The following is a 20433-nucleotide window of genomic DNA, read 5'->3' as shown; positions in this document are numbered from 1 at the left end:
TTTTTTTAATTGTTAGATCATATAACATTTTTGCTGAGCTTCACAAATTAATAATGCCAATTTGATGGTGATGACATATTAATCACACTGATGTGCATTTTTAATTGAAGACTTATGTATGTATTTTGTTTCATGCCAACTATCGGCTGCAAAATGAGAACGCAGTGGAAACGAAATGAAACGTGCATGGGATTCATATTCCGGCACGCGTTTGCATTGTGTTATTGCGACTTGTATACTACGCTAACAACATGCAGACTTTACGCGAATTTACGCGTAAAACAAAACGCGGCAATATATTAAAAATCGTGCGAGAGCATTACCTTCGCGATGATATTGGCTGCGGCTCCGATTTGTGTCAGTATTGCTTCCAAAACGAGGCTTATCAACTGACATCGAGTCACGAAATCAAGAGTAGTCTCTTCAAATACCCGCACTACATTGTTTTAGACACCAACGTGGTGTTGGATCAAATCGATGTACTCGAGGAGGATGTGTTCCACAACGTCATCGTGCTGACTACTGTGCTCAACGAGGTGAAACATAAGAGTTCGTCGATTTACAAGCGTATCAATGAAATCATTCATGATCGCACACGGAATTTCTACGTGTTTGTCAACGAACATCACAAGTAAGTAAATTTGGGATAAAGCTCCTCTAGTTTTAAATTTGTAAATGTCGACAGCTATTTGATTATTTTTGTTATGGGGATTCTAAAATTGTTAACTCTACAAATGGGGCTGTGTGGGATGTTTGTTTTCGCTGTCTTTTTTATGTCTGGGTCAGAGGAAAGAAATAGCTACATAGGTCGACGACTTTGTACTTATGTATAGCTTGAAGCAAATAAAATTTGATTGCTCACTCTTATTAAGAATATAGTTAAGTTAATGAAAGCTCAAATGTAAGGTATTATAATGACTTACTTCGTATACTCCATAGAGACACCTACGCAGATCGGGAACCCGATGAAACTGCTAATGATCGAAATGATCGCGCTATACGCATGGCCACCAAGTGGTATGACAGTCATCTGCAGACCTCACAGGAGTCCAAAGTGTTTCAGCGCAGTGGACGCACTGCAACACGTGTGATACTGCTCAGTGACGATGCAGGCAATCGGGCTAAGGCCGAGGCTGAGGGCATATTGGTCTGCACTGCCGCTGATTACGTTAAGTCGCTTGAGGATTTCCCCTTGTTGGTGGACAAGTTGGCGCACAAATCTTTTGAGAATGAGAAACAAGCGCTGCCCCAATATCCACCGCACTTGAGCATGAAGGAACTGCTCGAGGGGTTCCGTCAGAAAAAGTTGCTCCAGGGCGCATTCCAAGCATCCCGAGAGAACTATCTTGAGGGCAGTGTGAACGTCGAGAGTTACGAGAAAGCCGTAAGACACTACGATCCAACTCTAATTACTCAGACATTAATTTGATTTACTTTAACAGATCTTGATTCAAGGACGAGAATCGCTGAATCGCGCTGTGGATGGCGATCTGGTGGCTGTGGAATTGCTACCTGAAAACGAATGGTCTGCGCCTAGTGAAATTGTGCTGGAAGAGAAGAATGTGTATGCAGATGATGTTCCCAGCGAAGATCGTGTTGAACAGGAAAATGAAATGTTGCAGCAACTGCAGGTGGCACCAGTTGCAGAGCGCACTCCCACCGGTCGCATTGTGGGCATTGTGCGTCGTAAGTGGCGACAGTATTGTGGAATTCTGCAGCCCAGCCTTATAGAAGATACAACACGGCACATTTTTGTGCCCGCCGATCGGAAGATTCCGCGCATACGAATTGAGACGCGGCAGGCGGACAAGCTTCAAAATCAACGCATCATTGTTACCATTGACAGTTGGCCCCGCAACTCGCGCTATCCCCATGGACACTTTGTGCGCTCGCTTGGCCCACTGGGCAACATGGCCACTGAGAACGAGGTAATATTGCTGGAGCACGATGTGCCGCACTGCAAGTTCTCCGAAGAAGTTCTCAGTTTCTTACCTAAAATGCCTTGGTCCATTACGGCTGAAGATTATGCGAAGCGTGTGGATCTGCGCGATTTGTACATTTGTTCGGTGGATCCACCAGGTTGTACGGATATTGATGATGCACTTCATTGCCGCGAGCTGCCCAATGGCAATCTGGAGGTGGGTGTCCACATTGCCGATGTCAGTCACTTCATTAGGCCAGGTAACGCCTTAGACAAGGAGGCTGCTGCACGTGGGACAACGGTTTACTTGGTGGGCAAGCGCATTGACATGGTGCCAGAGTTGCTTAGCTCCAATCTCTGCTCACTGGTTGGTGGTGTCGAGCGTTTTGCCTTCTCGTGCATCTGGGAATTGGACAAGGAGGCAAATGTGTTAGCTAAACGTTTCCACAAGAGCGTCATCAAATCGAAGCGAGCCATGACCTATGAGGAGGCGCAAGTGCTAATCGATGACGCGTCTCAGAATGATGAAATTACCAAATCGTTGCGAAATCTTAATCGTTTGGCCAAAATACTGAAAAAGCGTCGTATGGATAATGGGTAACCAACAGGTTAATTAGCTAAATAGCTCATTTATATTAATCTTTTGACTCTTTTAGCGCTTTGGTTTTGGCTTCGCCAGAGATTCGCTTCCAAGTAGACAGTGAGACGCATGAACCCCTCGAAGTGGAAGCCAAGCAGATGCGGGACACTAACTCAATGGTTGAGGAATTCATGTTGCTGGCCAATATTACTGTAGCCCAACACATTGCCAACGAGTTCACCGAGTGCGCTGTGCTGCGGCGTCATCCCAAGCCTCCGCCAACCAATTTTGATCCACTGGTCAAAGCAGCACGTTATCAGGGCTTTGAAGTGTTAACGGATACGGGTCTGGAGCTATCGCATTCCCTGGATAAATGCGTCAAAGCGGATAATCCGTACTTTAATATGATGATACGTATTCTAACTACTCGCTGTATGATGCAGGCCGTCTACTTTATCAGTGGCAGTCTTCAGAAGGAGGAGTTCTTCCATTACGGTCTGGCTGCGCCCATTTATACACACTTTACATCGCCCATTCGTCGTTACTCGGACATAATGGTGCATCGCCTGCTTGCCGCCTCCATTGGCGCAGACAGCACTTATGCTCAGCTCTTGGAGCGGAAATCCAATGAAGAGATCTGCAACAATTTGAATTATCGACATAAGATGGCACAATACGCTGGTCGCGCATCTGTAGCACTCAACACACATTTGTTCTTCCGTGGAAAAGAGGAAGACGAAGAGGGGTATTTATACTATTAACTAGATTATGAAATTCAATTGACAACCTATTATGCTTTGCAGCTATGTTTTGTTTGTGCGCAAGAACGCGCTGCAGGTGCTTATACCTAAGTATGGACTGGAAGGCACACTCTATCTGAAGGGTGATAAGGATGGAAAGGATGGTTTGGAGCGCACCAAGAGCGAGGTTATATTCACATTCAATGAGGAAGATCACACACAGCGGTGTGGAAATGTAGTATTCCATTCCTTTGATCCGGTCACAGTCAGATTAAGTCTGGACTCGAGCAATGTGCAGCATGAAAAGTTAGTTTTCAGGTTGGTTAAACCCTACATCAAGGGTTTCAGTGTGGAACTTAACTCGGAAGCGGATACCGATCAGCCACCAGCCAAAAAAATGAACAAGCAAAAGAAAAAGAAATAAAGATGATGAAATATAACATATATTTTTATTATTATAAGTTTTAGAAATGCTTCATTTTGAAAATGCGAATACAATAAAAAAAAAACATTTAAATGTTTAACAATTTTGAATTGAATTTTAATTAGAATAAGATTTAATGTAACTGCGTCACTAGCAAAAGTATATTAACCTCGCGCCGCAAAAGCTTAAATCGCCTAAGAGTTATAGAGAATAAGAATGCAAGAGAAATAAATGCACACAAAAACAAAGCGCACTACGTCATTGGTCGCTACTTTGGATCAGCAGATTGAAGTCGAATTACTAAATGCTCTTTAAAAGATATTGATGAAATAAAATTAAATTGACATTATATTTGTTGTGATTTAGTGAAGCCAATTTGTTTTTTTTTTATTTGTGCTACTCTCTGGTCAAAGCATTCATTGAAAAGGTCCAAAAACCAATTGCATAAACTTACAGTATTAGAGTTAATGTTAGTTTAATGTTGTACAGAATTTGTCAAAGCTTTAATCGTTGTTGTTTTACTATTCATGAAGAAAAAGAGAGTATCATTCATTAGAAATTGTTTCGAAGTTCTCATTCAGAGAGAAATGCGACCAAAACCTTTGATCCAATTGTTTTTGAGTGTTGGTTTTATACTTACAGTACGATCCATTTAAAGTCATTTCAACGTATTGACTACAAAGAGACGGTCGTGTCTAAGCTCAGCGGAAATATTTAAAAATCAAAAGGAAATATATCTAGTGAGCAGAACATAGTATAGGCGACAGTTTTGAATCGAAAACTAATGGAGTTAAAAGAAAATAAAATGAATATTGATTGCAGTAAGTTATACATACATACATATGTACAAAAAAAAAACAAATGAAGTTTAATTAAAAAATAAATGTGAGCAACAGTGAACAAAAAAACAAAAGAGTAAATTGAATATGCATGTGCTACGTTTATTTAAGCGAAACGGTTAACCGTTTACGTCAAGCGTGTCGCCATCTTGCTTTACGCACTCATTCTTATGTAAGGAGAGAGAAACTAAATTGCCACGATGGATTATTCTGCCCGTCTGCTGCGTCAGCTGTTATCTTTACACACACATATATAATCACACATATTTACGCATGCATATGCAAAATGCTAGAGTAAGCGCAACTTTGAATTCAATTATACAATTCGAAGTCACCGCTGGTGATGGTGAAAGTGTAAATTAGACTCACTTTTCGATTTGTTTGTCTAGCGCGCTCAAATTTATGCAGCATTTAATGAGGCATTCAAGTGCAATGAACCCGAATATCGATAAAAACTACTGACAAATTTGCTGATCTTGTTCAATTTAACAGGTGATTCGTCTTTATACGGCTTGCCCCCAGAAGCACACAGTCCAAAATACCTGGAAGCATACTGCAAATCGGTGCAGAACCCCATTGCCTTCTGGCAGGAGTTAGGTCATCTGTTGGACTGGGACAGGCCCTGGGATCAGGTACTGGATAACAGTAATTCGCCATTTACCAAGTGGTATGTGGGCGGCTATTTGAATGCCTGCTACAATGCCATCGATCGGCATATTCTCGCCGGAAGGGGCGATAAGGTGGCCTTGATCCACGATAGTCCACTGACTAATGTGGTGCGCAAGGTCACGTATCAGGAACTGTACGAGCAGGTGCTGCAACTGGCCGGCGGACTTGCCAAAATGGGCGTGACCAAGGGTGATCGTGTGGTCATCTATATGCCCCTCATACCCGAAACCATTATTGCAATGCTGGCTATTGTACGACTTGGCGCCGTGCATTCCGTAGTCTTTGGTGGGTTTGCTGCCCGTGAGCTTTGCTCGCGTATTGAGCACGTGGAGCCGAAGCTGGTCATAGCCGCCAATGCGGGCGTGGAACCTGGCAGAGTGGTGCCGTATCTAGATATTCTCCACTCGGCCATCAATATGTCGCGTTGGAAGCCGCCGCAACGGAACATCATCTTTATGCGCGAGCAGGTTGTATTGGATAAACTCGACGATAATGCGGATATACTGTGGGATGCGGTATTGGCCATGAGCGATCCCAATGAACCAGTGGCTTGTGTGCCCATTGAAGCCAACGATCCTCTTTATATACTGTACACGTCGGGCACCACGGATAAGCCGAAGGGTGTACTGCGTACTATTGGCGGCCATCTGGTTGCCTTGATGTACACCTTGAAGATGATCTATGGCATTCAGCCAGGCGATACTTGGTGGGCTGCCTCTGACATGGGATGGGTGGTGGGACACTCGTACATCTGCTATGGTCCACTTTGTTTAGGCGCCACCAGCGTTATGTATGAAGGTAAACCGGATCGGACTCCCGATCCTGGACAATATTTCAGGTGAGTTGCAGTTCACAAATAATACGCTCTATCTATAATTAAGCTCTGTAGGATTATTGACCAACACAAGGTGTGCTCGATCTTCTCGGTGCCAACCTCGTTCCGTGTGATACGCCGTGCTGATCCCGAAATTAAGTATGGCAAGCAATACAGTCTGAAATCCTTGCGTGCCATTTTCATTGCCGGTGAACACTGTGACTACGAGACTAAGGCTTGGATACATAAGACCTTCAAGGTGCCAGTGCTCAATCATTGGTGGCAGACGGAAACTGGTTCGGCCATAACGGCCACCTGTTTGGGCTTTCAGCAGAATCTCAACCCGCCCATGTACTCCACGGGTTTGCCTCTAGTGGGCTACGATGGTGAGCAGTCCCTAGCATTTATAATTGCTGCTTATATTATTATTTAACTCCTTGTAGTTAAAATTCTCAAGAAGGATGGCAGTGAGGCGGCGCCGACGGAGCTGGGACGCATTGTCCTGAAGCTACCGTTGCCGCCGGGCAACATGGCATCGCTCTACAGAAATGATGAACTCTATCGCAAGTTATATTTTCAAAAGTTTCCGGTAAGTACTATCCAAAAAGGCACAGAAGGGTATCAAACGAGAATGTATTTGAAAGGCTAGGGAAAACATCCTTCTGTCTGTCTGTCCGGTCGTAAAAACAATAATATCTCAGATTCTATGATACCTAAAACTAACAAATTTGTAGAAAAAAATAATTGGTATTGTACAGAGATAAGTACTGTTTCATAATTTGGTCAAGCTAGTCAGTGCACAGTATTTGATTGGCAAATAATTATCAGTATAATAAAATTGTCAGGCCACAATTTAATTACATTAAATCCAGGCTCAGCTGCTTTAATTCCCTTTTTTTCACCTATTATAAATGCTTCTTTGATAAATACACGTATAACATATTTTTAGGGTTACTACGACACCATGGATGCAGGTTACAAGGACGAGCGAGGCTACATATTTGTGACGGCTCGCGATGACGATGTCATTAATGTGGCCGGCCATCGCTTGTCAACTTCTAGCCTGGAAGATGCAGTGCTTCGTCATCCTGATGTCGTGGATGTGGCTGTCTTTGGAGTCCCAGAGGCAACCAAGGGCCAAGTGCCGCTATGTCTGTACATTCCCGTCGACAACTGCAAGAAAACGGATGCCAAGCTCTCCACAGAGATTATCACCCTCATACGCGAAGTCGTTGGTCCTATTGCCGCCTTTCGTCTGATCACCTCCGTCAACAACTTGCCAAGAACTCGCTCCGGGAAAACAATGCGCAAGGCCATGGCGGACTTTGCCCGTAATGAGCGTGTTGTGTTGCCGGCGACCATCGATGATGCCAGCGTCTTTGTGGAAATTCGTCGGGCACTGCAGCACCTGGGCTATGCGATGACGGCACCGGATCCCATAGTTGCTAAGCTCTTGGACTGAGGCCGAGACTTTAGTTTTTAGTTTTTTACTTGGTGTCGCATACAATTTACTTAGTTTTACATTTGCTATCACAACACACAGAAAAAAATAAATAAATATTAAAACGTTTGGAAATCCAGTCGAAAGTACAGACTTTCTTTTCTAATTCGAAAATAATTTAAATGTTAATGATTTGCGAAGGGCATAGTTCTCAGCACCGTTTAGCTCATCGAACTATTCGCACGCAACCAAAACTCAATCAGTTTATTCAAATGATGTGCAAATTTTGTGCGACATTGTTGCCCATCCATTCCCATGAATGCTTCAAGCCGACAACGCGTGTCCACCACTATTGCCATTTACCATTTACCATTTCCACATTCCCATTCCTGCTGCAAGCAGTCTTCAGTATGTTCGCATATGGCCTGGTTTTTGCACTCAACACGCAACATCAAAAGAGCAAAAGCATTAAATGCGTTAGCAGTAACCCAATTAGTGATGTTCCCAACGAGAGCTACAAGAATTGGAATTTTCTGGGGATTTGTGTAGTGGAGTTGTTATACCCGCTACCCATAGGGTAGAAGGGTATTATAACTTTGTGCCGGCAGGAAATGTATGTAACAGGTAGAAGGAGGCATCTCCGACCCTATAAAGTATATATATTCTCGATCAGCGTCAACAGCCGAGACGATATAGCTATGTCCGTCTGTCTGTCTGTCCGTCTGTCCGTCTGTGTGTCTGTCCGTCCGTCCGTATGAACACCTAGATCTCAGAGACTATAAGAGATAGAGCTATTATTTTTTTTCGACAACATTTGTTATGTTTGCACGCAGATCAAGTTTATTTCAAATATTTGCCACGCCCCCTTCCGCCCCCGCAAATCAAAAAAATCGAATAACAAACGTAATTTTAAATCTAGAGTTACGAATTTTGGTATAAATAATAATTACTATAGTAGTTATGATTCCTGAAAATTTGGTTGCGATCAGATAAAAATTTTCGAAGTTATTAAAGAAATACTTTTGTATGGGCAAAAACGCCTACTTACTGGGGGTCTTAGTTACTTTGTCTGACAATCTGGTATATTGTGCCGTCTTTGGTATATTTTGAATGCGGTACTATTTCGATATATCATATATACCATTTGGTATATTTTTTAGTATTTTTGTAGTAATTCGGTATATTTTGAAATATACCGCAAAATATATTGCTTTTATTCAAAATGGGTAGCGGGTATCTCACAGTCGAGTACACTCGACTGTAGTTTTCTTACTTGTTTTTAGATAATATCTGGTTGATGAATGCATGCTTAGCTCTGTCTAACACTATATTAAATTAAATTATAAGGGGTAAAAGCTATCCAAATGCATAAAATATGTTTATATCAATATATGCTAATCTTAAATATTCTTGAAACAACAAATTAATAAATTATATTTTTCATGACAGCTGGCAAGTTAGGCTACATCTTTGACTAGTTTAGTTGAAAGTTGCAACTCTACAATTAAATGCAATTTTGGAGGAAGTTTTTTTTTCTAGGTCTTTAATGTCTTCTAGCGTGAAATTACATGATATTTTCTTTCTAATTTTAAAGGTTGTTAAATTTAACAAACATAAGTTTCTCTTATAGTACAACAATTCAAATGAATTTTACATTCATATTATCCAGGAATGTCTGCTTTATGGAGCGGAGTATTGGATAGCTTACCTTAGCGCACACCCCAAGATAATCATCGTGTCCAAGATGGAATAGGGCAACACCTCCTGCATAAACGAGTGCGAATTCTGCCTTCTTAGTGACCGTATCTATGTCATCGTAACCAACCCAGAGACCACGAGATTTACCCTCTGCTGGAAGGTAGCCATAATGTCCTAAGGTCGAATGGGTAACATGCGCCTCCTTGTCCATTTTCACATCAATGCCGGGAAGTGTTAGTAATTTACAAATCTCTGGTGCACTAAGCAGTCCATGTTTGTTTGTGAGAGGGCTTGGTGGAGCAGGACCAGCTGTATGGTGGACAATGGGAATTCCGGTGTTGCCTGAATCATCGGTTAGCTGCCAAACATTGCCATGGGTGGGAATGCCCACATTAATTTTCTTAGCTGGGAAGCCTTGATTGTTCCAATACTCTGTCTGGAATTTAACGTTGTTGTGTGGTAGTCTGTCCTCGGAATTGTCATAGAAGAGCGGAGCAGAGTAGTCAGCTTCCTCAGGATTGCGTTCGGGAGTGTAAAAGTCAAAGGTGCCAAGATTCACAAAATCAACCAGTTTGTCCAGTTTTGGAATGTCAAAGTACCCTAAAAAAAATTATCTAAAAATCATTTTTCATTAATTAGTGTATGGTTTGTGCTTACATGTAGAGTTGACATTCGGAAGCACAGTCAAAGACAGTAGATATCCATCAGGATGGAGTTTGTCCTGCAAGTCACTGACAAGCCTAGTGAATTGTTGCTTATGTGTTTCTGCATCAGGGTCCACAACTTCATTGCCCGTGAAAATTTTTTTGAACGATTTAACAAACGATCCCAAAGCACCATGGATCTTACGAGGTTTGTTACGCGGGAATTGATAGGCCAAATCTAGGCCATCGAATCCGTAGTGCTTGACCAACCAGAGAGCCGACTCGATAAATTTTTTTCTGTTTTTCCTGTGTAGCCTCAAGTAATTCGATATATTTACGTGGATAACTGACATCGATGTCCCGATCACCGCCCACACTTAGTAGAATTTTCAATTCAGGATATTTTTGTTTGAACGATTTGATTTCGGCGAAATAATGTTGAAGAACATCCTTTTCATCCACTTCACCATAACTGTGAATCTGGTAGTTGTCACCATACATGATCATATAACCATAAACCAAGTGCGAGCAATATGGAAGAGCTTCCTCCAATTGCTTGCTTGTTAACCGTCCAACGCCTTTATTAAATTAATAAATATAAATAATAAAAACTTTTAGTTTTCTATCACTTTGTTGTTTTGACTTTTACCTTCACGTAAATCGCTTGCGAAATCATAATAGCAGACTACTTTGTGCTCCGCATTGGTGGCCACATAAAGACCCGCAATAGCCAAAAATAATACTATTTGTTTCATTTTAACGTATCCTTAAAAGGGAAGTATTTTTTTAAGAAACACGACCACAGCGAAAAGCAATCGAAATAGAACTAAAATTTAAGTCGAAACCGGAGCTAAAAGTAAAATTGCAACTGTTTGAGAAAACCAGTCCGCATCCAGTTCTTAATTAAATTCAAACCAGTAGCCTAATTAGTTATTGCCTCACTGTTATTTTTGACACTTGGAGAAAATAATAATAAGTTGATTTTAAACAATCCATATATTAGATTATTTATTCATAAAAAGACTTTTAGTTTTCGATATTAACTTAAAAATTTGAATTTCTGGTATATATTATATATATTTTTTTTGTAGTGTAGAAATGTAGGACAAGACTATTAAGAGTTAACATTCTTTACTTTTGTTTTTTTTTATTTATTTATAATAGTAGACAAAAATTTATACAAAATCTAAAGGGGAACAGCCATGACGAACTTTTGTTTTTGTTTTCTCTTTTAACGTGTGTTATGAATATTTCGGCGAAATAATGCTTAATTAGATTTTCTTGTGAATTCCATTGTTGATGATTATTGCAATAAGTGTTTTAATTGATTTTAAACCTGTTTTATTATCATAGATGCGTACCTTGAAATGTCAAGGCTGTGTCTGTTCTATAGCCTTATAATATTGATAACAAATGCATACTAAGTTTATAGCCTATGTTATTACATTTTCCAGTAGAGTAAACTCATAATAGAATAGAATGCGACAAATTTTAGTTGCTTAAGTAACCTTGCCTGTAATTTAAGCGCTTGGTCTCTGTTATTCATTCACCCTCCAAGTTTGTTGGCCCCTTTGTTAATATAATATGTATATACTCTATTTGTATTACAGTTCAGTGTCAAGCTTTGTCAAATAGTTTGCATGCGAAACACGCGCCAAGTCAAATTAATTGCAACGTTTCGACTACAAATCCCAACCTCATAAACTGAAGATTACTCCACTTTACTCCATGTGCTGTCTGACGCACATTGTAAGGCAACTGCAACAAAAGGTGCTACAGCTAACTTTAAAGAGGACTTATCCATAAAGTTCGATGCGCTGTAAATTGCAATATTTATGCTCCTAAATACCTACTTATAAATGTGTTATGGCCCAGCGATTGCACATAAAAAAATGGTACTTTTATAACATAATTAAGAGCTGATAAAACTTAAATAATAGATCTATATAATGAGTAATTCATTGTGTGTTGCCGCATACATATGCTTTTGTCTAAAAGTTGTAAAGTACACAGAGGAGACGCAACCGACGTTTTGGTTTCGTTGACGTATACGTAATATTTGAGCACGCCCACTAACCGCCGTGCTCCTGCTGTAGCTCCCCGTATAAGCGCAACATGTGGTCCTTTTACATGTCAGTCTGTGTGCGCGTGTCAGTGTGTGTATGTTTGTGTGTGTGTGTTTGTGTGTGAGTGTGCCAACCAATGAGACGCTTGCAATTGGTCTGTGTGCGTGCTCGGCGGAAGTAAATAAAAGCTGATGTCCTGTCAAGGGAAAGCATCATTCGAGCTCTTGCGTTCAACAATAGTGAATAGTGACACAGCTGCACAAAAAGTTCAAATAACTTGACAGTTTTTTGGAAAATAATATAAAAGTTTTTACTTTCCCAACACCAAAATCTCAACAAAAAACAACAGGTTTGCTACTTGCTTAATATATTTTTTAAAATATATTTTTAAATTTTCAACACTTACTGTTCCGAGTCCTTAAATTTATTTAATACGAGATAAACTAAATCATAGATGAATTTTGAAGTTGTAAACGGCATTAAAAAATAATAGCGAAGAAAATAATTTTCGACAAATATTCATTAATTTTGTGATCTACGTAGTAAATACAAATCCTTTAAAATATATAATTTTCGATAATATTGACCATATTATTATTAATTTGTTCTTTAAAAATAAGAAGGTTATTATAAAATTTGTGTTGTATTTTAAAATTAACTTTATAACCGAATCCACAGAAAAGTTCCATCCATATTTTTTGTGGAACTTTAACATTTCGGTTCTATTTACACCATTTTTTAAAATATTTAAATATTAAAAAAATATATATCATTTATATAATTCCTGAGCAGTTTTAGTAGTCATTTTTTTTTGTGGCATATTTAATAATGTAATTTGTAATTGCGAAGAGCAAATAGTTCATTTAATTAATATTTTAATTTTGAAAATTTTGCATAGTATACTTTTTAGAGCATCACAGAATGCTCAAGGACTCATATTAAATACCTTCAATTTCAAAGTCTCAATTTAGGAACTGGCAGCCAACTTCTCAGTAAAGTTCTTTGCAAATTGGCATCCCTTTTTGCATGTCAGGTCAATCAACCAATTTTCCCCCTATGGCGGCAATCGATCTCTTCGAAAATATTGTTGCACCAGCTTCTAAGTAAGCTAAGCAGATGCACGCGCAACACGTACGACACATTAGATGCATGCCAAAAGAAACATTCCGTTGTTTAGCATGGGCACACAGACACACTCAGATTCTACTACAGAAGTACAGGTATTGCGTGGGCTCGTGTGCAACTGGGTCAAAGGCAGCAGCATCGTTCGTCACACGGGGCGTATGAGTGCGCTGAGCTTATACATCTTCATCACACTCTGGCGGATGGAGGGGGGACAGGTGGCCATTATTGTTGCCTACTCGGCCTGCAGCTTAATAGAAACAAATTGTCTGCGCGTAAACACATTAGCGAGCATTAGAGTCATCTTCGTAGCTGTCATCAAGAGCTTCGCGCGGATTTAAAAAAAAAATAAGAAAGCAATGCAAATTGCGAAACTTGCCAAGGGCCTAACTCCTTTGAAGACATTGCCTGGCAACAGTTGGTTGAAGTTGTTTGTAATAATAGATTATGAAAGTATTAGAGAGACATACTTTAGATGCTGATTGCTACTGCTTAACTTAATTCGCGATTTATCTTGTTTTTAGAATGTCTCACATGCAATTCTTTGTCATCTGCTGCTTCGCCATTGTTCTGCTGGCTGTGTGTGTCCACAGCTCTCAGGCTGCCACGCAGGCACCTCTCTGCCAGCCAGGCATTCTCGAGGAGATGCCCCAACATATTAAAAAGGTTTGCATGGCACTGGAGAACTCCGATCAATTAACCTCAGCCCTCAAGTCGTACATCAACAATGAAGCTTCCGGTAATGAGACTCAACCATCATCTAACTGGCATAATTGGTTTAACTATTTGTAATCCTCCACACTTTAGCGCTGGTGGCTAACTCAGATGATTTGCTGAAGAACTACAACAAACGCACAGATGTCGACCACGTCTTCCTGCGTTTTGGCAAGCGTCGTTAAATAACTACACCACGATCTAGGCATTCTGCAAACTGCAATTGAACTACGACTGGACTTTGGCTAATGATCGGTATTGCGTTTCTGTTTAAGGCACAACAAACATGACGTCTTCTCACTATATACTTAGAAAATGTAATCTTGGCACATCGGCGTTATACTACATGTGAATTATTCAACTTGGAAGCTCTCTAGTTCAATAATAAACAAAATCAATACCATGTAAAATATTTAATTATCTCTTGATATTTAAAAAAATGTGTATTCGAAAATGTATTAAACGACCCCCCGAAAAATCTTTTGTAAATGTTGATCTCTTTTATTTGTATCTTTTGTTTCATTTTGGAGCAACTTTAATAATGCAATGCAAATAAAGATTGTAAAACATAAGCTATACCTCATTATTAATCGATTATAATCAAGAATCAATATAACATATATGTATGTAATTAACATAATTCCTTTAGGTGAGGTCCTTGCATAAATGATAAATTAATAACATTTTTCTCAAGCTTGAAAATATTCTGTAAAAACATATATTTGTGTTCTTAATAAAATCAATTTTTCTTCTCAACTTGAATGCATGATAAAATGCAATTGCTACTGGTTTTATTATATAAAAAAAATAATTAAAATCGTATAATGGTACTTCTAGCTGGGCGAAATATTGAATTCAAAGTGTTTATAATTCGTCTTTACTTCAATGGTATTATATTTTAGAGTAACAGCTGTGAAGCTTTATATTTCCAAATATAACTAAAAAGCGAAACTCGTTAAGTTTTGTTGACATCCTCGCAGAACGGAAAAAATAAAAACTCTTTATTCAGCAGTTAATTTGTACATTTTAAGTTAATAATTTAATAAATCTTCTTGCTCTCTTTACCTTTACTTTGCACGATGTAATTTGTCTCCTTTGAATTAAAAATTGATTTAACAAAAGAATGTCAATTTTCGCATTAAAGAATTACACAATATTTTATTTTCAATGTAAGTTCCATCTGCGGAAGGTATCAAAAGGTATAAAAGTTAATTACACACATTTCAATTTTGTTAATTCTTTTACTGATATTATTGTTATATCCACAAGTTTTTTAATTTTGGGAAATTGACAGAACTTGAAAGTTTTCAAAATTAGTTATCATTTTACAACGTATTGTTTTTTTTTTTGTTTTATTTAATATTATTATGAAGGAAATGAGGTCTATAAGAAATCCGTTAATTTTCATGATGTATGCTTGGTTCCAAAGATCAACAATGCATGGAAGAATCTAAAGCGCTGTTCTCATATATAAGACATTCGAGTTAGTCTAATCGCACCAATGGATTTGAGCGATTGTTGGATATATTTGTTTTTTATTGTATGCTGTAATTAAAATGTATTAAAAATGTGCATATAATAACAAGGTTTATAATTCATTTTTGTTTGATTTTCTTTTCTTTTTTTCAATGGCACGCATTTATTAAATAAAATATTGAAATAAATAAAAATTAAACAAATAATAGAGCATAATGTAAATAAAGCATTCCACGTCGAATGGTGGAAAATTGTTATTTATGTTTATATTTATATAAACTGAATTTGTAAAATGCTAAATTTAAAAAAACGTATTATAAAATGATTTTAGCATTTGTTGTTTCTCTTGCTTGAATTGTTATCATTTTTATATTTGTACTTTGGTTTCATATAAGTCCACTTTAGATTTGAATATCTTAACTCAGTTTATTATTGAATGTATTTTGTCACATACCAATAATTTAATTCATTTCGGATGTTCTTCTGTAATTTTCATTTTTGCTTTTATAAAAGTGCGTATTTAAAATCGCTTTTAATAAAAAATATTAAAATAAATATTAATTCTTTGTAAGTATGTATAAATTATCTCTCTTAGATTCGGCCTTTTTAAATCATCTTAGTATAGTTTATTTATCATTTATATTTTAGGCATTAAAATAAATGATTGGGCCATTAGTCTTGTTTTTTCAAAATTGCGTTTTGCTTTGATCAGTCTTTTCTAATTCTATATTATGTATCACCTTTTTAGATTCGATATGTGCGAGGCACATTTAAGACGCATTTAAAAATTTCATTAATATTTCATAAAAAATAAAATTTGTTTTTACATAAATAAAAGTGTAAATAACATAAAAGTGCAACAATTAAATTAAAGTTTATCTTACAAATTTCATTAGTTTTTTGTTTTAATCTTTGTGTTGTTTGTTTCGATATTATCACCTTTTTAATATTCCATTTCGTTGATTTCCTTCACTCTTCAAAACGTTTTAACAACGCTTTTCATATAGTAAATTTAGTTTTCTCATTCCTGTAAAAAGAAAACTAAATGCTACATCAATTTAAAAGAAATGCGTCAAAAAGGCCGCATTTTGTTATGCTGAAACTCAACAACTCTCATTAGTTTTTTAAATTGTACATTACTCAGTTTTCCCATTATCAGAGAATTTAATAATGATAGGACGGACAATAACTCAAATCATATTTGAGCATATTTTCACAATATAAAAACAATAGTACTATTAATTTAAGTTTTTTAGTTTGTGCTCACTTAGAGTTTATAGACTGAGTGTTGAGTTATCAAATATGTACGTTATTTATGGTACTTTATGTCTCTTGCTTGGCTTCGACCATTTATTGGCTTGCGACTTAACTTACCAAATATGAATGAATGCATATTCTTTTCAATAATACTTCTATAAGTGTTTTTAAACTTTTTAGTTTGACTTCGCTTGGTTTGGTATTGATCTGTTGTTTCTTTTTGTTAATTTTCGTTTTTTTAGAAACATCAAATGTTTTATATGTTTCTTGTATTTGTACTTTTAATAATTTATCACTTTAAATGCGAAAGTTAACTTCTCGAAGATGTCTATTTAAATATTAGCTTCGTTGAACAGTTTATATCTTTTAGATTATGATAATTTCTTGTTGTTCTTCGGATGCATTTTGAACAGTCTTTTTCTTTTTTTTTTATTTGGTTTTATTTCTTTTTTTAGTTTTCATTATTAATTTCGTGTTGTTACTTCATTATTCATGTTTGTAGTTTGCTTTGTTATAGAATGAAGTTGGCTGCTGTTTTGAAAAATAAACAAATAAACTGTTTCAAGCTTTTCCATTATGTGTTCTATCACTTATTTTCATTTGCTTAATTAGTTGGTTTTTTTTTTTTTTTTTGTATAAACAAAACATTTGAAATAATAATATTTACGTTTAAATAAGTTTAATGCATTACACACATTTTTGAACATTATTTTATTGACTTTGATAAATTTTATGGTTTTTGCTTTGTTTTGCTAATCAATTTTTGTGTATTTCTTTTTTTTAAATTTATTTTTTTTTGTTTTGCTCACCTTAGTTAATAGGAGTTACATAATTACGATTTTTGCTTAATTTGTCGCTATTCATTATTAGAAAAAGAAATTATAATCGCTTTCTTGTTCACGTCAATAGATATAATAAGCTAAGAATTGTTGAAAAATCATAAATAATTAAATTTTCAAATATTAAAAAAAAAATGGTAAACAATAGTTTCATTTGTTGTGAAGACGACTTGTAAATTGTTTGTGATTTGTTTTATCAACTATAACTTATACATTGCAATTTTTGTAAACAATTTGACATGATTCACATTATTGATTTGTTTTTATTTCGCTTTGCATTCATCTAGTAGATATATAATTGAAAAGTAATAGTATAAAGTATAAGGAAATGTACATAATTTGATTTTTGGCGGAGAGCACTCAAAACTATTCGAAGGCTCCATTTGTCCACTTACAAAACATATAACAACAGGCAATATATACAATCAATATTGCCAGTCAGATGGTCGGGTATCGGATAAATCAAAGACAAACAAACACAAAGGTTTTTAGAAAAATAATTGGATAGCTTTGGGGAAGAAGTAGGTGAAGGAAAAAGACGTTTGCAACACGGTTGAACTTAAATAATAGGAAAAAGAGAACTTTATGCTTAAGACTAATTATGTTTCTTGAGTGTATATGGGTTTTAGTGTATCTAGTATGTATGTATGTGTCGTGTATGCATTTGAAGTAAATAGCAAGCAAGTTTCCATATTAACATCAAATTGTTGTATGTTCTTTTAGCCCTAATCCCCTGATTTTGGTATTTGGCATACGTGGTGTTGAGCACGCACAGCGTTCTTCAATAATAATGTGTGTATCGCCATTTTTGGGATGCGGCAGGCTCGTGTCTTGTTGTCTAGTAATAGGCGGCTGCATTCGAATAGTTCTGCGAATACGCCTGCGAATCTACGGGAAGGTGGCAATATTGGATGATGCATGTGCGTAACTTATAACAGAAAAAAGAGAATGAAAGTTAATGAATTACATACCATAACCAGCATACGCGCGTTCATCGTAGCCAGCGCTTTGTTGACTGTAATCCGTTTGTCCAGTGGCATTGTAATCAACGGCAGTCGATCCATACTGCTGACTATAGTCTTGACTATATGGCTGATAGCGTGTATCCTGCTGGGCAGTGTAGCCCGTCGAGCTGTTCAATACCAAACAGATAGATCAATTAATATATATATTTATCGCTAGAAATCCAAATGTCACCCACTTGTAGCCCTGATACTGGCTCTGATCGTATTCAGTGCCATGATGGGACGCATAGCTGCTGCTGGCTGCTGTGCTCGCCTGTGTTGTATGCGTTGCATAGCCGCTGCTCTGACCATAGCCATTGTAGCTCTGCTGAGCGGTGGCCTGTGTACTGTAACCGCTCTGTGAGTATGGATCAACCTGCTGTGACTGATCGTGCGTCTGATAGCCACCATGATGACTGCAGTGAACGTTTGCATTAATATTAAAGGCTGTAAGAGTTAAATTTCAAATCTCAATTGCTCTTACCTTGGTGCTGGTGCATGATGACTCGGTGGTGAACCATATGATGACTGAGGCATGTGCTGGGATGACGAATGATACTTTGGTGTCATGGGTCGCTGTCCGTACGGTCCTCCCTCGTAACGTCCACGTTTTGGGCCTGGACCTCCGGGTGCGCCGCGTTTGAGAGCTGGTACCGGTGCAATTTGTGTATTGACATTATGTGCCTGTTGATGATGTTGCATTTGCATGGGTGGCCGACTCATACCTTGATTGTAACCACCGCCACGTCCGCGCATCGAGCCCCGTCGTGGCATTCCTCCTCCATGCTCGCCCCCCGGGCCGCCCATCGAGCTTGCATGGTGCGAATGTGGATACATGCCATTGCCGCCGCCTCCGCCGCTGCCATTCATGTGTGGATTATAGCCGCCTCCGCGTCCCCGACCGCCAAAAGGTCCGCCGCGTCCGCGTCCACGGCCCATATATGGCGGCGGTCCTCCGCCATTGTTGTTGCTGTTACTGCTGACTGCACCGCTTACCACATGTGAGTTTACGGCCGCTGGTGTTGTGCCGGTGGCGGTACCTGCTGCTGCATCTGTACCATCTTCGCCGGTCGCTTCGCTGGACTGCGGATCGCCTGCTGTCGCCGAAGCTGTTGGTACGGGTGAAACCGTCTTGTTGTTATCAGCGCCCGTATGTTGTTTGGGAGCTGCATGCAATTTATGCAGATGATGGATTCTTGTGTAAAAACTAGAACTACATATGTGTGTTTGGGGTGTACTTACGCTGCTGATACATTGGTGGTCGTCCTCCACCTCGCATACCCATCGAAGCGCCGCGCGGCTGAAAACCGCCACCCCCGCCGCGACCCTGATAGCCCAGGCCACCGCGTGGCCGCATGCCGCGACCGGATGGACCTGACATCATGCCCTGCATGGGCGGTCCACCGCCACCCATACCACCTCCACGCATGCCGCCCATGAAATGACCGCGTCCCATGCCGCGTCCACGTCCTCGCTCAAAGCCCCCGCGCATGGGAGGCCCGCCGCCGCGGCCTCTATAGCCGCCGCCACGTGGCCCACCAACGGGTGGGGCAGACACTTGTGCAGCTCCTTCCATTAGATTAGCAAACAATCAAGCAAACTAGCAAAAATGCCACTTTCAGTCTAAAATTTACACAATCCCACAACTGATACACACTCACACACACACATACACACAATAAACTCGGACGCGCACACACGTTTGCCGACTTGGATGTGAAACAACGTTCTTATCTACCATGCAATACGGTAATATTTAGATTTATTTATAAACCGCTTTATAATCACTTTTTAACTAGTTAAGATTGCGTTTTTACTGTTTCTTCAACTTAACTAAACATAAAAACGCGTCCGACTTCGAGTGAAAAAATATGGCGGCGAGTATTGATTTTTATGTGTGTGTTGCAGTGTAACCGCAAATTAATTTTCAAAACATATTTTTTTACGACACAAAATGTACTAAATTGAAGATTAGTTAACTGACATAAAAACAGCTTATGATCTGTTTATTCTTCAAGAAGATTAAAAAACTTTGTTCCTTTAACATAGAATTTGTATTTGAACTAAAAAATAGTTATATTATATTAGAAACACACATCCCAAGCAAGCATGAATATATCAAATAATATACCATTACCGTTCACAGGGTGTTTATGACTATTAAACATGAAGAAAATCGAAAATT

General features: G+C 38.4%; 5 protein-coding genes across 7 annotated transcripts; 3 read left to right on the top strand and 2 right to left on the bottom strand.

Annotated features, from left to right (window-relative positions):
- Positions 1-198: 198 nt before the first annotated feature.
- LOC133835799 (exosome complex exonuclease RRP44) lies at positions 199-3753 on the top strand. The gene is made up of 5 exons (XM_062265874.1): positions 199-631; positions 940-1384; positions 1443-2518; positions 2578-3246; positions 3305-3753. The coding sequence occupies exons 1-5, from the start codon at positions 252-254 to the stop codon at positions 3663-3665; spliced, it is 2931 nt and encodes a 976-aa protein (XP_062121858.1). The 5' UTR covers positions 199-251; the 3' UTR covers positions 3666-3753.
- A 575-nt stretch (positions 3754-4328) lies between these two features.
- On the top strand, positions 4329-7567 carry LOC133837745 (acyl-CoA synthetase short-chain family member 3, mitochondrial). The gene is made up of 5 exons (XM_062268605.1): positions 4329-4486; positions 4997-6011; positions 6063-6373; positions 6431-6576; positions 6937-7567. Exons 1-5 carry the CDS (start codon positions 4450-4452, stop codon positions 7447-7449), a joined length of 2022 nt encoding a protein of 673 aa, XP_062124589.1. The 5' UTR covers positions 4329-4449; the 3' UTR covers positions 7450-7567.
- A 1377-nt stretch (positions 7568-8944) lies between these two features.
- Positions 8945-10670, bottom strand: LOC133837749 (chitinase-like protein Idgf2). Its single transcript, XM_062268609.1, is given in 4 exon segments — positions 8945-9726; positions 9784-10066; positions 10068-10348; positions 10420-10670. Coding segments are annotated over 4 exon segments (1329 nt in total). The 5' UTR covers positions 10526-10670; the 3' UTR covers positions 8945-9067.
- A 1369-nt stretch (positions 10671-12039) lies between these two features.
- LOC133837751 (dromyosuppressin) lies at positions 12040-14373 on the top strand. Its single transcript, XM_062268610.1, has 3 exons — positions 12040-12185; positions 13483-13697; positions 13766-14373. The coding sequence occupies exons 2-3, from the start codon at positions 13484-13486 to the stop codon at positions 13855-13857; spliced, it is 306 nt and encodes a 101-aa protein (XP_062124594.1). The 5' UTR covers positions 12040-12185; position 13483; the 3' UTR covers positions 13858-14373.
- A 2447-nt stretch (positions 14374-16820) lies between these two features.
- LOC133839262 (uncharacterized) lies at positions 16821-20150 on the bottom strand. Of its 3 annotated transcripts, XM_062270672.1 has the most exons (6): positions 19491-20145; positions 18974-19414; positions 18733-18895; positions 18446-18664; positions 18216-18376; positions 16821-18132 (listed from the first exon to the last, which is right to left on the bottom strand). In XM_062270672.1, exons 1-6 carry the CDS (start codon positions 19822-19824, stop codon positions 18083-18085), a joined length of 1368 nt encoding a protein of 455 aa, XP_062126656.1. In that variant the 5' UTR covers positions 19825-20145; the 3' UTR covers positions 16821-18082. The 3 variants fall into 3 exon arrangements, with proteins under 3 accessions (XP_062126656.1, XP_062126655.1, XP_062126654.1); XM_062270671.1 differs by having other exon boundaries at positions 18733-19357; positions 19491-20150; XM_062270670.1 differs by having other exon boundaries at positions 18733-19414; positions 19491-20147.
- Positions 20151-20433: the final 283 nt, after the last annotated feature.

The sequence above is a fragment of the Drosophila sulfurigaster genome, chromosome 2R (assembly GCF_023558435.1).
Source record: "Drosophila sulfurigaster albostrigata strain 15112-1811.04 chromosome 2R, ASM2355843v2, whole genome shotgun sequence".
NCBI classification, from domain to species: domain Eukaryota; kingdom Metazoa; phylum Arthropoda; class Insecta; order Diptera; family Drosophilidae; genus Drosophila; species Drosophila sulfurigaster.
This window is presented reverse-complemented; position numbering and strand designations above follow the sequence as displayed.

Bases quoted from the DNA above. Each gene is read 5' to 3' on its own strand.
- LOC133835799 (XM_062265874.1), top strand. From the start codon at position 252: ATGCAGACTTTACGCGAATTTACGCGTAAAACAAAACGCGGCAATATA. The intron at 1,385-1,442 runs GTAAGACACTAC...TTACTTTAACAG, and splicing joins TCGAGAGTTACGAGAAAGCC to ATCTTGATTCAAGGACGAGA. The intron at 3,247-3,304 runs GTATTTATACTA...TATGCTTTGCAG, and splicing joins AAAGAGGAAGACGAAGAGGG to CTATGTTTTGTTTGTGCGCA.
- LOC133837745 (XM_062268605.1), top strand. From the start codon at position 4,450: ATGGAGTTAAAAGAAAATAAAATGAATATTGATTGCA. The intron at 4,487-4,996 runs GTAAGTTATACA...TCAATTTAACAG, and splicing joins TAAAATGAATATTGATTGCA to GTGATTCGTCTTTATACGGC. The intron at 6,577-6,936 runs GTAAGTACTATC...ACATATTTTTAG, and splicing joins TATATTTTCAAAAGTTTCCG to GGTTACTACGACACCATGGA.
- LOC133837751 (XM_062268610.1), top strand. From the start codon at position 13,484: ATGTCTCACATGCAATTCTTTGTCATCTGCTGCTTCGCCATTGTTCTG. The intron at 13,698-13,765 runs GTAATGAGACTC...TCCACACTTTAG, and splicing joins CATCAACAATGAAGCTTCCG to CGCTGGTGGCTAACTCAGAT.
- LOC133839262 (XM_062270670.1), bottom strand. From the start codon at position 19,824: ATGGAAGGAGCTGCACAAGTGTCTGCCCCACCCGTTGGTGGGCCACGT. The intron at 19,415-19,490 runs GTAAGTACACCC...AATTGCATGCAG, and splicing joins ACCACCAATGTATCAGCAGC to CTCCCAAACAACATACGGGC. The intron at 18,133-18,215 runs GTATGTAATTCA...ACCTTCCCGTAG, and splicing joins ACGCGCGTATGCTGGTTATG to ATTCGCAGGCGTATTCGCAG.